Below are 14,714 nucleotides of genomic sequence, written 5' to 3'. Positions count from 1 at the left end.
AACATTTTAAATTTGCTTGTTTCCTTTTAAGAAAATTTGTCTGTCTGTCTTCTTATGCACATCTGGACATACTCTTAAAACACTAGTGTCTTGTCTTTTAGACTTACTTTGAAGTAAGGCATAATCCCAAATGTTTGCATTTTGCAGTTCCTTAGAATAAAATTTTGAAATTTAAATTAATCATAAAAATACAAATTCCTAGCTTACTTGCGAATGTAACAACGCAGTAAGGTAGAGAAGAGTGTTCTTGGCTGCTGTTACATTGGGAAATAAGATCTGCAGTGTGAGGTTTGGCATTGGAAAATGTTCACCTTTTTCAATCTACAAAAAAAAAAAAAGAACAATATTTTGATTAGTGCTTTCCTTATTTTGTTGGCATTTGTGTTTTTTTTTTCCTTGCCCATGTTTTTCTTTTATTCTGTGTTTTTTTCACATTTCTACACTCAGTTACGCACAAAGTGATGTGATGAACTCTTACTTTTCCCCCAAGAACAGCCTGCTGTGAATTAGCAGACAAATTCTGTGGTCTTTGGTAATACTTCATAATAATAAAGAGCATCAATTAAAGGAAATTAAATTAATAGGATGAAAGGTGCCATTTTGACATAAAGTCATAGAATGATAGAATGGTTTGGGTTGGAATGGACCTTTAAAGGCCATCTCGTCCAACCCCGCTGCAAGGTGCAGGGACATCTCCAACCAGATCAGGTTGCTCAGAGCCCCGTCCAACCTGGTCTTGCATGTTTCCAGGGATGAGGCATCCACCACCTCTCTGGGCAACCTGTGCCAGTGCTCCACCACCCCCACTGTGAAAAACTTCTTCCTTATATCCAGTCTGAATCTCTCTCCTTCTACTTTAAAAAACATTACCCCTTGTCTTATCACAACAGGCCCTGCTAAAGAGTTTCTCTCCATCTTTCCTGTAGGCTCCCTTTAGGCACTGGAAGGCTGCTGTAAGGTCTCCCTGGAGCCTTCTCTTCTCCAGGCTGAACAGCTCCCACTCTCTCAGGCTATGAAGCCTGTCTTCATAGCAGAAGTGCTCCAGCCCTCTGATCATCTTCCTGGCCCTCCTCTGGACTTGCTCCAACAGGTCCATGTCCTTCTTATGCTGGGAGCTCCAGAGCTGGACACAGTACTGCAGGTGGGGTCTCACCAGGGCAGAGGGGCAGAATCACCTCCCTCGACCTGCTGGCCATGCTCCCTTTGATGCAGCTCAGGTTGCGGTTGGCTTTCTGGGCTGCAGGCGTGCATTGCCAGCTTATGTTGAGCTTCTCATGCACCAGCACTCCCAAGTCCTTCTCCTCAGGGCTGCTCTCAATCCATTCTCTGCTCAGTCTACATTTGTGCCTGGGATTGCGCTGACCAAAGTGCGGGACCTTGCACTTGGCCTGGTTGAACTTCATGAGGTTGGCATGGGCCCACCCCTCCAGCCTGTTAAGGTCTCTCTGGATGTTATTGCTTCCCTCCAGCGTGTCTATTGCACCGCACAGCTTGGTGTCGTCAACAAACTTGCTGAGGGTGCACTCTATCCCACTGTCCATGTCACCAATAAAGATGTTAAACAGGGATGGTCCCAATACCGACCCCTGAAGAATGCCACTCATCACTGCTCTCTAGCTGGACACTGAGCCTTGACTGCAACTCGTTGAATTGCGCCATCCAGCCAATTCCTTATCCAATTCTTTCTTGTTATCTTATTTACTGCATTCTCTTGCCATCCAGGACTTCTATCTAAGGTAATTCCATTTCAATTTTTCATAAAGCTCCCCAAATGCTTTAATATGAGAGAGGAACCACTGTAGCAGTGGTGGGTCCCACTGGTTCCTCTCAGGTGTGCTTAGGCAACAGCCCTCCTGCTCACCTGCTCCTCTCCCCTTTTTTTCCCCGAGAAGATCACAGGACATATCTGTGAGCTGATGCTCATTCTGAATACGCCTGCTGAAGTTAAAGATGGAGAAAACACTTAGAAGGAATTGCTGGTAGAGGAACTAGTGATCCTGTCTCTGAAGTGGATGAGCTTAATAAATATTCAAGAAACTGTTTAACTTTTTTCTTCTGACTACTTGTTTGTGATAAGCTGCTTCCAGAGATGAGCTGTGTTACAAGATCATAAATCGTATGCTCTGCAGTACACCAGCTTTTATATTCAGAAAGCAAACATTTTGAAATAATACAAATAATGTATTAAATATCCACAAAAATCTTCAAGATTACTGGATTTGAGCTTTTACACTAAAAATGTAGCTGAGTAAAACCTGTAGGTAGGCTAAAAAATATTTAAAAACCTTTTCCATTGCTGTTTAGCGAGAGTGAGAACTTTCCCATGGCCCAGTTTTTAGAGACAGCAGGTTGATTCAGAGACTTTTATCCTTTGTATACAGGACCCTTGTTCAGCTTTGCATTTGACACTGGGGAACAAGGATGCTCTCAAGATAACTAAATTCAGTCCTACTGCAACTTGAGGCTGGGCTTCTAGACCATTAAATATCTTTTTCAAGTGATTTTAGTTTGCAGTATTCATTCCATTAGGAAGACAACATTCTTGCAGCATGGTATTTGCCTTTTTCAAAGCTGATTGTATTTTGGAAATATTTGTTCTAAACTGCAATAAACATTGGTCAAGTTCTCATTTACTAGTGCATGCTCTCTTTCCCCTGCTGAGGGCAGCAGCTCTAAAACCCACAAGAACTACTTCACAGGGATGGACCACTCTGACTTACCTTATTCCAAAATAAGCAAGCAAAAAAACCAGTTTTAAACACAAAATACTCACATATAAGGTTTAACATATTACATGGCTTCTATTTAATTAATAGGCTATCACATTAAGCAATTAAAACCAAATTAAAAAAAAACATGAAGCCAGTATACCTATATAATGCAGTTTTAATTGTTTCTTACCCTATAATGCAGAGTAACTTCATCCCCAATCTGCTCTGTTGTGTTAATAGCAGTAGGAACAGTATCATTTGCTGCAATTATAACATGGTGCTCTTTGAAAACACTGTGGATTAAAAAAAAAAAAACACAAGACCCCTGCAATAAGTACAAAAACATCATAAAAACCCTAGCAGTTAAAAATACAGGTATTTTTATTATTTCATGAACTCTCCAGTCTTGAAATTATGAGTGCACCACTACTTCCACGTATCCATTTTCTGAGTAGTGCTCACTTTCCATTATGTAGATTTTAAATATTTTCTTCAGATGAAACTACAAAATGAGCAAATATTGTTCCCAAAAAATAATACACCACATCCTGATTTTTCTGTTCTTGTTCTAGCTGTGCAGACCCTTATCCTGAGTATTGCCATATGAAACAGGCAGAGTCTTATAAAAGACAGAACCATGTAAAAAGAGAACAAAACCAGCATGTTCTAAATTCAAACTTATTCCCTAATTCAAACAAAGGCTGGATTTGAACCACGAAAATCCATCCAAAATGAATTTGTCTTAATTATTTACACCTGCACACCATACAATGTACTCTACTGATAATATTTATAATGTTTTTCATGAATTTAACTTAATTCTAGCTATTTCTGAAAATAAAATGTACTACATAAAGTTTGTGTCTGAATTGATAAAAAAACCCACCTCTGAGAACCTACAATTAAGGCTAATTTTTGAAGCTGGAAATCAAACATCACAGCATGCAATATTATAGTGATAGAAACTCATGGCCATCAGGAATCTGGAAGCTTTTGCTCTCTTATAGATCTGAAATGTCTGTCTTTGAATAAATAGAGCAAAGTATAAGAACCAACAAAAGCTTCTGTTGTACTTGCAAACTGCAGATCAAATTTAAATAGATGAAACGGAGCTACAGCAAGATAGTGACAGTGACTGCTCCATTATTCCACGTAACTGCTCTTCTCAACGCAGCCTGTGCTTCCTGTTCATGGGCCTAAAAGCTATCATCTGTAGATGCTAAGAGCACAGCTCAACAGAAAAACAATACTATGTTTTCTTTGAGCACCTGCTATTTACTGTGCTAGCAAGTAAAAGTACAGAGAAGCATCAATACCTTACAAATATTAATCCTACTTCATATTTTACTGGAATTGTAACATGTCCTCTGTTATCACTCAAGGTCTCAGGTGGTTCTTCACTGTCACTAAAATAAAACAACAGATCACAGATCAGATTGTGATAGTCACTGGCAGACACAACACAACTACTAGGTAGGACGGGATCTTAAGAAACTGAAATACCTACAGCTCTGGTTATGAAAACACACTACTCATTTCCAGTAAAGTACTATCTCCTAAAAGTAAATTCAAAAGACTGTTTCCAGTAAGGAAAAAGTTAAGTTCTCCACGAGTTCCAGCTCAGAGAGGCATCTTTGTGAAAATTACAGACTGCAGTTGTCTGAATGAAAATGGACCAAGTAAAGGCCACTGCTCTCACACCATTCCTGTATTTTGCAGTGAAGGCAAACACGGAGGGCAAGTGCATTCCTTTACTCTATGACAGACAACTTTTGCAATGTTCTTGCTCTTTGAAAGCCAGACCTTTTTATTCAGCATAAACTGTGACTCATCCTAAAGTATGGAGTAATTCTGTAAGAGAATAAACCTTTTCTGAAGGTAAAACGACTGGAAATTATGACTCATTCGTGATTCTCAGGCTCTAGAGACAAACTGCTACTTATCTAGTCTGCTGCTGGACGTTCGTAAAGCTGCCAGCTCTACAGATTGTTTAACCACTTTTGAGTTCATCCTTGTGTCACTACAAAACACAAAGCAGCAGAGCTTTCTAACAACAACAACAAAAAAATGATCAAAAGGTAAACAAGTAATGATTGCAACTAACCTTGTTGCATATACATGAACAGTAGCATTTTCCAGGAGATAGGATGCATTGAATTGGAATGATATTTTGAAGGAAATCTGTTTGGAGAAACACATTTCACATTTTAAAAGGAAAAAAAAAAAAGAAATAAAAACACACTAGTAAGGTGAAAAATGAGCAAAATTTTTCTACTTTTATCTATGGAATCCTTACTCACATTTTAACGCTTTTTTTTTAATTTGTCCCAACCAAGAAGGAAATTTAACGGTTATCACTAATTAAACAGAAGCATCAAATTTTCAGAATTCAGAAGCCTCAATAAAACTTATTATGTAGTATATTAGAAATACATAGCTAAATAATTCTTAATAGAAAACAACTGGTCTTGCAAGCAATTCATCAAAAGCTTTTTTTTTTTGTTCCAGTGAGGAAGAAACAAAGCTTCAAAGTCTGGCAATTACAGTGGGGGTGAGCTGCCTATAGAAGGCTGCTGGAGTCTCACCTTATATATAGTAAAACACCTAGAATATCAAACAGAAATGTTTACAATATAAATAAATGACTACTAGGTTTCACAAAAATTTCCTACTTATTATAACTAGTGCAAATATATAACAATTTGGCACTAAAAAAGATTTGGGAACACTGTCCCAAACAGATCTCTCTTCATATCCTGACACTTAAAGGTAATTTTATATCAAGCAAATGTTTTACTATTTGTTACTGTATAGGATTATTAGCTCAGACTTTTATTTTTGCTTTAATGTGTACCAATCTTCATTATAAAGAGACCCAGAGAAAGTTGTCTTAGATAATTCTCCATATTTTAAAAAAACAAACAAACAAACCAAAGAACCACAAAGAAGCTTTAAAAAGGAATGTGTTAGGGATGCTTACTACTGAATCAGAGATTAATTCACTTCTGAATGCAAAAGAGAGTATGAAATTTCTAAATTTAGGGATCTATAGTTCGTATAGACAAACTAAGAATGAAAGCATGGAAAGAAAATGTGAAAAATTCAGTAAAGCTGGGAATGGAGCATTGCGGGCACTGGCATTGGGCAGTATGATTATTTGGCTGCAAGAAAGTAACAGCTGACTTAATTCCTATAAGTCCAAGACACAAGATGGAATGTGTATGTGGGAGGTTGTGTAAGAGGACCTCCCTCCTCATCCTCCCTCTATTATGCATCTGTAACACAGACCTGATATGACAGACAGACAGATAAAGAATTGCCAGGAAAGACAGTTGGTCTTATTTGAATGCAATTTTATATTTCCAAATTCCATATCAGAACTGTTTAAGTGAGGCTTAGATGCATATTTTCAAAGGCTTAGCCTAGCTACAGCTCACTCTCTATTCCAGCAGGACCTACACACTTATCACTAGAGCTGTCTAAGCTGGAGCTCGATTTTAAGGGGACTGCTTGCTGGAAAGGCCTCTCATTCCCCACTGAGCAGAGGTGAAGTCTTGATGCCTGCTTTTGGCAGATCCAGGTTAGCATTTCCACATACCAGCTTATCCTCTTTTCAACCAACTGACTAAATTTTATGCACAAAATAACTAAAGTTATTCCACAGGCTCCAACCTGTGGAAAGCCACAGTATCTAATATCTTACCAGTAAATCCTAACCAATCTAATGAGTATATCCTAACCAATATTCTGCGCAGCTGGAGACATACGCTTCTGGCCAGGTGTGTCACTTGCCTTCTGACAGTGTCAAGGATGGCAATGTGCACCTTTTACCTCCTCAAATACCACAGCTGACTGCCCAGATACTGAAGACCTAATGTTTTCCTGTCTGGCTCAGTGCAGTTCATATCAAGGACAGCTTGGGAAACGTGCATGGACAGGTCTTGAGGTGAACACAAGAGAAGAGAAATTCAGAGGTTATAGGGACTGCCCTGGCCTTAAAACAACATGGAGCAAGGAGAACTTGCAAGCAGGGGGACTTTTTACCTCTTCCGCAGTTTTTAGAAATGGATACCCTACTTTACAGGTGATGTTGTGATTAGATTCACAGCTATCTTTCTGTATATCCTAAAGGAAAAAGAAAGTAAAATAATGACCTTGTGCAAACTTTTTAAATTTTGACTAAGCATCAAGAGCCTGTTGAACATTGCCACTTTTCACCGTCAAAACTTTGTAAGAGTCAAAGCCTTAATTGAACTGGAACAAAAATAGGAAGCTACAAATTCCACCTATGGACATCTACATCCATTGGTAGCCATTATTCCCTTCCCGTGAAAGTGTCTGGAACATTAGCAATTATATAAAAACTGGATATCATGCAAATTAATCATGGGATCTAGCAAATCAACATATGTATTAGTACAGAGTTTTTACATGTAATTTTGTAAATGTGTTCCTAACCTGGCAATAAAAGTGGCATTCATACTCCATAAACTATTGCCACAGGGTCAGCAACAGTGCTATGCATCCCTGACTTCTAATGTGCAACATTAGGACTGTTGATTGAAAACAAACTTCTCTTAATGTTTCCCACCTGAACTGAGGTGAGTTCATAGCTGAGGCATGCAAAAACCAGCTAGTTTGGAGATGCTGTCTGAGGCAGGGATGAGGCCCGCACTGAGCTACACTGCCCCACCAAGACAGTGCTTTTTCTCTACAGGTGCAAAAGGAGAATTCTAGAGGCTCAGGCACTGTACTGACGAACAACGGGGCATTTCTGGCTCTACAGATGTATAGACAATTCATGGTGCTGACATTCATCTAAGATGCACGCACTTACTGTTTAAGTGTCATTGTGAAATTTGTGCCTGTAGTTATTGAAGGCTAGCAAGAGTTTGCTCAGGTCAAAATAAATACATTCTTTTAGAGGGATAAATGAGGACAGCACTCCCAGGGAATCGCTTCCAATCAACTGAGATGGTGTCACCAGCAGTGAAATTCAGGCTTAATAAAAACACGTCCTCAGATATCTCTAGAAATACAGGTTATGATAAATGTGATAATGTGAAGAATTCCTACCTCAATTCCAGCAAAAATAATATTTGGAGAATACTGAACCAAAACTCTGGTATTATAGGCGCTGTCTTTTTTGTTCTTCACAGAGAGCTGGATGGTGAACCTATCATTGCGTGACTTCACAATGAATGGAGAAGAGCTGTAAAATAAAGTAAGAAAGTAGGACATCTTAACTTTTGAAACTGTTTTTAACATAAAAAGGAATTTACTTAAGTGTCTAGACTATATTGTTTCTGATTTGGAAATTATGCCACAGCATTATCTTATTAAACTACAGAATTTATAATTTACATTGAAATTTTGTAAGAATATCAAGTGATACAATAAAGTCAGTGTAGTTACCTGTCTCCAGCTATGCTTGCTTTTACATTCAGAACAAGATCTGAAATGCATTTATTTTTGGCTCCACAATCTTTTGTGAAAGGAATCTGCAACAATAGTATTTTTATTCTCAATTTTATTACATTTATTATTAAAATAAAATACTTGCATTTTAACTCATTATCTAATTTTATATAAGGTCTTCCATTTGACAATCAAATAAGTCTTCCCTAATATTAATAAATTAAATATGCCAATATCCTGCAAAATACAGAGGTAACACATAACCTTTCTACTCATTCCAGTCTAAAAGTGATTCATCTGGATTAGAAGAAGAGGCAATAGTAGACATATGAATGATGCCAAACACCATCAAAGTATATGACTAACATTCCCCCGCTTATTTATTCAAAACCAGACAATTAAATTGCTTGCACTCTCTTCCATCTTTAGTTAACTCTGGACAGCTTTAAAACCCCAGGCTGGTTCCCAAGCACATTCAATTAAACTTTTCACTCTTTACCCAGTTTGTGGACAATACTTTTGGCTCTTGTATAGACTATGAATTTTACCTTAAATAGTTTGGTTATCAATACAGAATCTTGCTGACTTACATATTCAGATATTGAATTTGGCAGATTGCTATCAAGAACAGGTCCACTCTCTGGATCAGAAAAATTGAACTCCAGCAAAACCTTTACAGAGTCCTGAAAGTCAGGCTTATCCTAGAACATAAAGAAAAGAAAATTACTGTTATGGACATTCAGTTTAATATCTAAGGAGTTTAAAAAACTCAAACAATGATGAGGTAAAATATTTTTCAGTCACACTGTTGCCATCCTTGCTACAGAAGTATTTGAATGCTCATAATTGATGACAACGCATTTAATGTGCAATCCAATCCTTATAAATATCTACTAACGTTTCTGTGTATCTCATCTCATCATAAAAATGTCACATAGCTTGAGCATATCCAACACAGTTTCATTTAAGAATGTCTCAGAACAGTCAATTCCAAGCCCTTCCTCCTTCAGTTGTGCTTAAAGGATCAGTAAGATGAACAGCAGCAGTATCACCTTGTGTGAAGTCAAACTGAGGACTGCTGTTAGGAGACGTATTTCATATTCAAGCAAATTCTGGGCATCATTTATCATTACTTTTGAATTATGATACAACTGTGAAGTCACTACACGTTTTAAATGTGGGTAGTTTATAATATACCCCTTCATTCATTCTGCACGTTATGTACAATCTGGGCAATTTCATACTCACAGTTGCTAATTACATTTCTGTTTCGCAGTAAGTAGTCTCTATCCCAAACCTAATTTGTGAGGTTTTTTTAAAATATATTTTAGCAGCAGGAATTGCACAAATATGCAAACTCGATTTCCATCTTACATGCTCCTGCTGAGTTTTGAATGCATCTAAAATGCTAACGACAGCTGCTTGGTTCCACAAAGTGTGTTATGCTCTTTCTTAAGACAAACACAAACAAAGAGACAAAGGTAAACAGATTGTACATATAAGTAAATAGTTTATATCTTTTTATATACACAAATACATAAATTCTAAGTAGTAAACAAACTTTATGTACACGTCTTAAAATTAATTCTGGATGCAGATTTTGTTGTCCAATTACAATTAATGGAATACTTTTGGGTTATTATAAAGTCAACATGAGAAAAACACTTTAAATGATTTACTTGCCAACATGTAGAAGTTATGTTTAATACACTCTGCCCCTTTGATAGTTATATTCTTTTGCATTTTCCTTTCATGGCTTTCTGTGAACAAGCTTCGAGATATTTGTCTTTGTGAGTCAAGAGTAATCCAATACTGCAGACCTGCAAAGGAAGTTTAGATCAATATTATGAACCAATTTGCCTCTACACATTGTTTTTTTTCCCCCTAGTCTCTTAAATGCACTTGGGACAGTGAATTTAGAAGAACCGCATTCCATTTTTGGAGAAATAAACGAATGCAAGCATAGCAGTTTTATAGCGTAAAGATTCCATAGCTTAGTGATTATGTACTTACGGGATTCAAATGTATCTTCTTTCGACTTCAGTTTGGTCTTAAAACAGATTGTGGCATTTATGCATATTGTTTTTCTTTTATTTATCTGACAATTTTGTTGTTGGATATTGATGCTTTTGGGTATAAATTGCATGGAAACATTTACTTCAGCCACATCACGAGACCTTAACAAAAAGAGAAAGTGCCTTGAAAATAGTAGCAGCAACTTTTTAAAAATTAAGAATGTACTTAAAAAATGCGCAACATTAAAATACACATATGTGATAATCCAGACAAATAATTAACTACACACTCTATATATAGCATCAGTAAGAGTACAGGGTTTTCCCACAGTGCTGTACGTGTTTCAGAACAGATACCAGATGAAAGGAAATATTTTCAAAAGCATTTAAGCAACTCTATAGAGCCAGTCTCATTTTAAAAGAGACTGACGGCCCAGACCCATCCTTGAGGGTATCTGCAGATGATTATCATACATGAGCTGGAGGGCAATGTGCCATCTCTTAGGCTGTGGGTGGACAAACAGGCTGAGATTCACTACCAATTTGCCTCACTTTAGCTCCTCTTTGCCCCTCACCCTGAAGCACACTCCTGCCTCTCCCTGTGCTGTGGCTCAGTTCCCTTTTGGCCTCGAGACAGAGTATGACCATGTACTACACCAGCTGAAAATTTAACTGGCAAAATAGCTTTGTGACATAAACAGTGCAATGAAGGGGCATCTCATTGCATTCACACATGGAATTTTTAGAAAGACAAACTACCAGATGAAGGTCAGGAGAAGCTGGCAGTTTGAAGAAGGTAGCAAGATCTGACAAAGCTGATCATCCAGCAGGTGAGTTAGAGGGAACAGCACGACTGGGAAAGCAAGAAACTGGCTTAGCAGTTGTCGTACCAGAGAGAGAAATTGTTTTAGAAATGAGAGATTACATGTTACCTTGTTTATTTCTCTTACTGGTATTTTTATCTTCTCTCTTAAAGAATACATTGCTCTTTATGCCATCTGAATCATGCTCTTTTGTAAAGAAAATGAATTTATTGTTAACCAGAAAGTTTAGTTAAGTTTTCCCAAGATTTTCTGTAGGGAGTCAAACTGGAGTTTTCTTATTAGGAACTCAAATGAGTTCTCTTAGTGGCCCCTTTACATTTGAACCTGTCCTTGATATTGCTATTAAGATAATATGCAACATAGTGTGAAAAAGAGAACACTTCGCGTTTTTTGATTATTTTCTGGCCTGACAGTTGCTGTGAGTGTCCTTACCAGAAGAGGGCAGCCCCACCAAGGCCTCCAATGGTGACATCAATCAGCCCGTCATTGTTTAAATCCATTTCTCCATGCACAGACTGGCCAAAAAATTTCACTTTTTCTCCATCTCCACCTGATGCAATACGCTGTGAAAAGCATTAAGAGGTTTATGTAGTGCTTATTAAAGGATTTTTGAAGAACATTCAAGATGCATTTGTTGGCAGCTAGATGGCTTTTAGACTCTTTAAATATATTAAATTTTCATTGCAATACTCCTAAAAAGGTTACCATGGTGATGAACATACTGTAACTTTCCAGAATTGCAAAATATCTACTTTTCTGGCTGTACAGACCAATTCAGAAGATTTCTAATAAAAACATGCAGATATATTTTCTAACATTATTAGAGTCAAATTCAGTTAAATAGACTGAGTTTAAAAGTATAGAGCATTTAAAAATGAAGTTGTCATGATAGGTGAAGTCAGAGTTTGAATCTATGTTGGGAAGACACGGGAAAACAGGACTTCTGCTACATACACTTACAGCAGCTGCCAGTCTGCAAAGTTTTACTTCATACCTGTGAATATTTTTTACTAATTGTGTTGCCATGGCCATGATAAATATAAACAGCTCCTCGGTGATCATCCTCTAAAGGAGAACCTATTACAATGTCATTATATCCATCAAGGTTGAGATCCTTCACTGCAGCAATTGCAGTCCCAAAACGTGCACCGCAAGGCTCGTTCTTAAGGACTGTGCAGGTGTCCTGTTTTAACGGCGAACAGCATGTTTGCTTTATAGGTTCAAGACTCATCTGATATTCAACCTTTGTCTGTGAAAGAACAGATTTAGAGTTTATGGATTTCCGTCAACATTTTAGCAATGCACATGTTAAGAGCTCCTGTCCAGAAGACAAACTGATGAATCAAATGGAACAATTACATCATATTCCTAGTGATTGAGTGCACTGTAGAAACTGTGATTCTGTAACTATAATTAAAATGCTCTTTCTGAGCAGCCAATAGGAAAGACATTCTTGCTCCTTCTCTTTCTGCATCTAGATGCTACAGCATATTTCTTGAAGTTAGAGGTTCACAGGAAAGTATACTATCATAACAATATTTGGATGTTACTGTAAGTAGTTCACTTCATTCTTAAGATAGTGTAAGGAGTTCTTCTAAAGGCATTCTCTTAATCTGAGAAGTAAGCCAAGTTTCTGATGAAACACAGATGGCAATACTGTTATTCTGGAACAAAAGACAGCATTTCTCTTACAGATACTGAATTCTGTCTTCAGTAGACATATACTCCAAGGCCTAACATATACATTTTTTCTGGTCCAGTGTGCATCCTAGATCAAAACCACACATACAGTATCGTGTGTAACCAATCATTCCAAGAGATTGGCTTCGTGAGTTCCATGATGGAAATTAGCAGCAGCAAGCAGGTGCTGCATCTCCTTTATCTGGAGACAGATAAAAGCAAGCTCAGGAAAAACAAATTTCAAACCCTCACATTACTGGAGGACATGGAATTCTTGTTTTCTTAGCAATCCTATTCACCAGCAATTTGTTGTTAGCAATATGCATGTAGAAACTGGAAGAGTTCCTTGTCAAAGAGATAAAGTCTCTTCAGGTCCTTTTCTTACAATAGTACTTTAGGAGACCATCATTGCTAGGACATACTTTGATAACTATTATAACTATACATAATGGTATAGAAGTAAAAGAAGAAAAAAAGAAGAGAAAGTATGCCTAAACATTGGAAGGAGAGACTTATCAAATTAAGAAGTTGAGATGTAGCTCAACTACTATTCCTCAATCTAGTTGTGACATGTTTAAAAGCTGTTGGATGTATGGGGTTTAGCACTAGGTTGGTAAGCAAGCCATAAGAATACTGGAGCACACTCTTTTAGGATGGATGAGCCCTGTTCCCTAATCTGTGAAAGCAAAAAGAGAATGTGATAGAAAATTAATTCTATAAATTTGCATCTATGCCATATTGACACAGGATATATAGTGCTTATCTATGTGATATACTCCATTAAAAGAAAATAAGAGTTTGAGTAGAAAGTTTTCCAAAATTATCTGTATTATACTCTTAATTGTCAAAATCATGTATCTCTGTTTTCAACAGGTCATCTTCCCCAGCTCGAATTATCATATTTCTTCAAAATAAGTATATGAAGATAGTAAGGAGTATGTTCTTTTCCTGGTCAATAAACATCATCCTTACCTTGTTCAGACTATAAACATACACTTTCCCTTGCTCCTCTTTCTCAGTTCCCATATACATAGGAGCTCCAACAAGAAGAAGATCTGTAAATGAGTCTCTATCGATGTCGACGGTGGTAATAACACCTCCAAAGTATGACCCAATCTGGAGGAAAACATAAGGTATAAATCAGAGACAGAGTCAGCAACATCATGCAACATTTGCTGTTCAGAAACCTGTTTTACAGTCGCTTACACCAATGCCAAATGTTATTCATCAGGCAGACATTTTCTTTGCTACCTAGAAGATGCTTTTGGTCTGTTTGCTTTTGAAACTTGTTTTCTGTTTTAGGGCTTGTTATTAGGCTTTTTAATTTAGGAATAGTCCATTCAACTTTCAACTCTCCTGAGTTTGAAAGGTACAAATGGTGTTTTCTACCTGCTAAGGTGAATAGGAACTCACCTTAGCACTTGAATAGACAGCATTTGAATAGAAATGTCTTGGGGAAGTTATTTTTCTCTTCAGTCCCAGCAACAATACATAGAAGGAGCAAAATCAATGACTTGCCAGGGAAAAAAGGTAGGATGGTGAACAAAAGCTTCAAGACAACACAGTGCAGGCAGTCTCCAAAATTCCCAAGTTGCCACTAAATGCAGAGGAACAAGAGCTACACAAAGAGCTAGAGAGATTAATAGACTGGGTAAAAGGTGTGGGATTTATCTGATTACATTCACTTCACAGCTAAGCTAGACACCTTGCACTTCCTTTACACTCGAAATGCGAAACAGTCCTTTCTAGTGCAAGATGCATCTCATCTCACAGAAGATGCTTCAAGCAGGTCAGATCCCTCAAACCTTAAAAACGCCTGCTTTCCTTCATTGACTCTAAAAGGATTGATTGATCAGCTTAGTTGCAGACATCTGTTACAGGTGAAAATTAGGCAATATGAATTTTCCTGAAACAAGCTTGTACTGCAGCCTGGGGAGACCTAAATAGGCAGGTCTTTCAACCCTCATGTGCATAATATTATACTACCATCTTTAATTATGTGATTACATGTGGGTTTTCCCTGCAGAAACAGCTCTCAGTGAGCTGTTGCTCAGTATAACAAGAAG

At 37.5% G+C, this 14,714-nt stretch overlaps 1 protein-coding gene across 1 annotated transcript in view; it reads right to left on the bottom strand.

Moving 5' to 3' along the window:
- ITGA1 (integrin subunit alpha 1) overlaps window positions 1–14,714 on the bottom strand; it is a 79,685-nt gene that overhangs the window by 10,951 nt on the left and 54,020 nt on the right. Inside the window, exons 13-25 of the mRNA XM_086769875.1 lie at window positions 13,621–13,764; window positions 11,963–12,217; window positions 11,401–11,531; window positions 10,143–10,306; window positions 9,813–9,949; window positions 8,720–8,830; window positions 8,127–8,212; window positions 7,788–7,923; window positions 6,756–6,836; window positions 4,816–4,892; window positions 4,028–4,117; window positions 2,902–3,004; window positions 208–321 (exon numbers count right to left, since the gene is read on the bottom strand). Coding sequence (XP_086626001.1) covers window positions 208–321; window positions 2,902–3,004; window positions 4,028–4,117; window positions 4,816–4,892; window positions 6,756–6,836; window positions 7,788–7,923; window positions 8,127–8,212; window positions 8,720–8,830; window positions 9,813–9,949; window positions 10,143–10,306; window positions 11,401–11,531; window positions 11,963–12,217; window positions 13,621–13,764 — 1,629 coding nt within the window. The remainder of the gene's footprint in view (window positions 1–207; window positions 322–2,901; window positions 3,005–4,027; window positions 4,118–4,815; window positions 4,893–6,755; window positions 6,837–7,787; window positions 7,924–8,126; window positions 8,213–8,719; window positions 8,831–9,812; window positions 9,950–10,142; window positions 10,307–11,400; window positions 11,532–11,962; window positions 12,218–13,620; window positions 13,765–14,714) is intronic.

The sequence above is a fragment of the Chlamydotis macqueenii genome, chromosome Z (assembly GCF_036417535.1).
Source record: "Chlamydotis macqueenii isolate bChlMac1 chromosome Z, bChlMac1.mat, whole genome shotgun sequence".
NCBI lineage: Eukaryota > Metazoa > Chordata > Aves > Otidiformes > Otididae > Chlamydotis > Chlamydotis macqueenii.
This window is presented reverse-complemented; position numbering and strand designations above follow the sequence as displayed.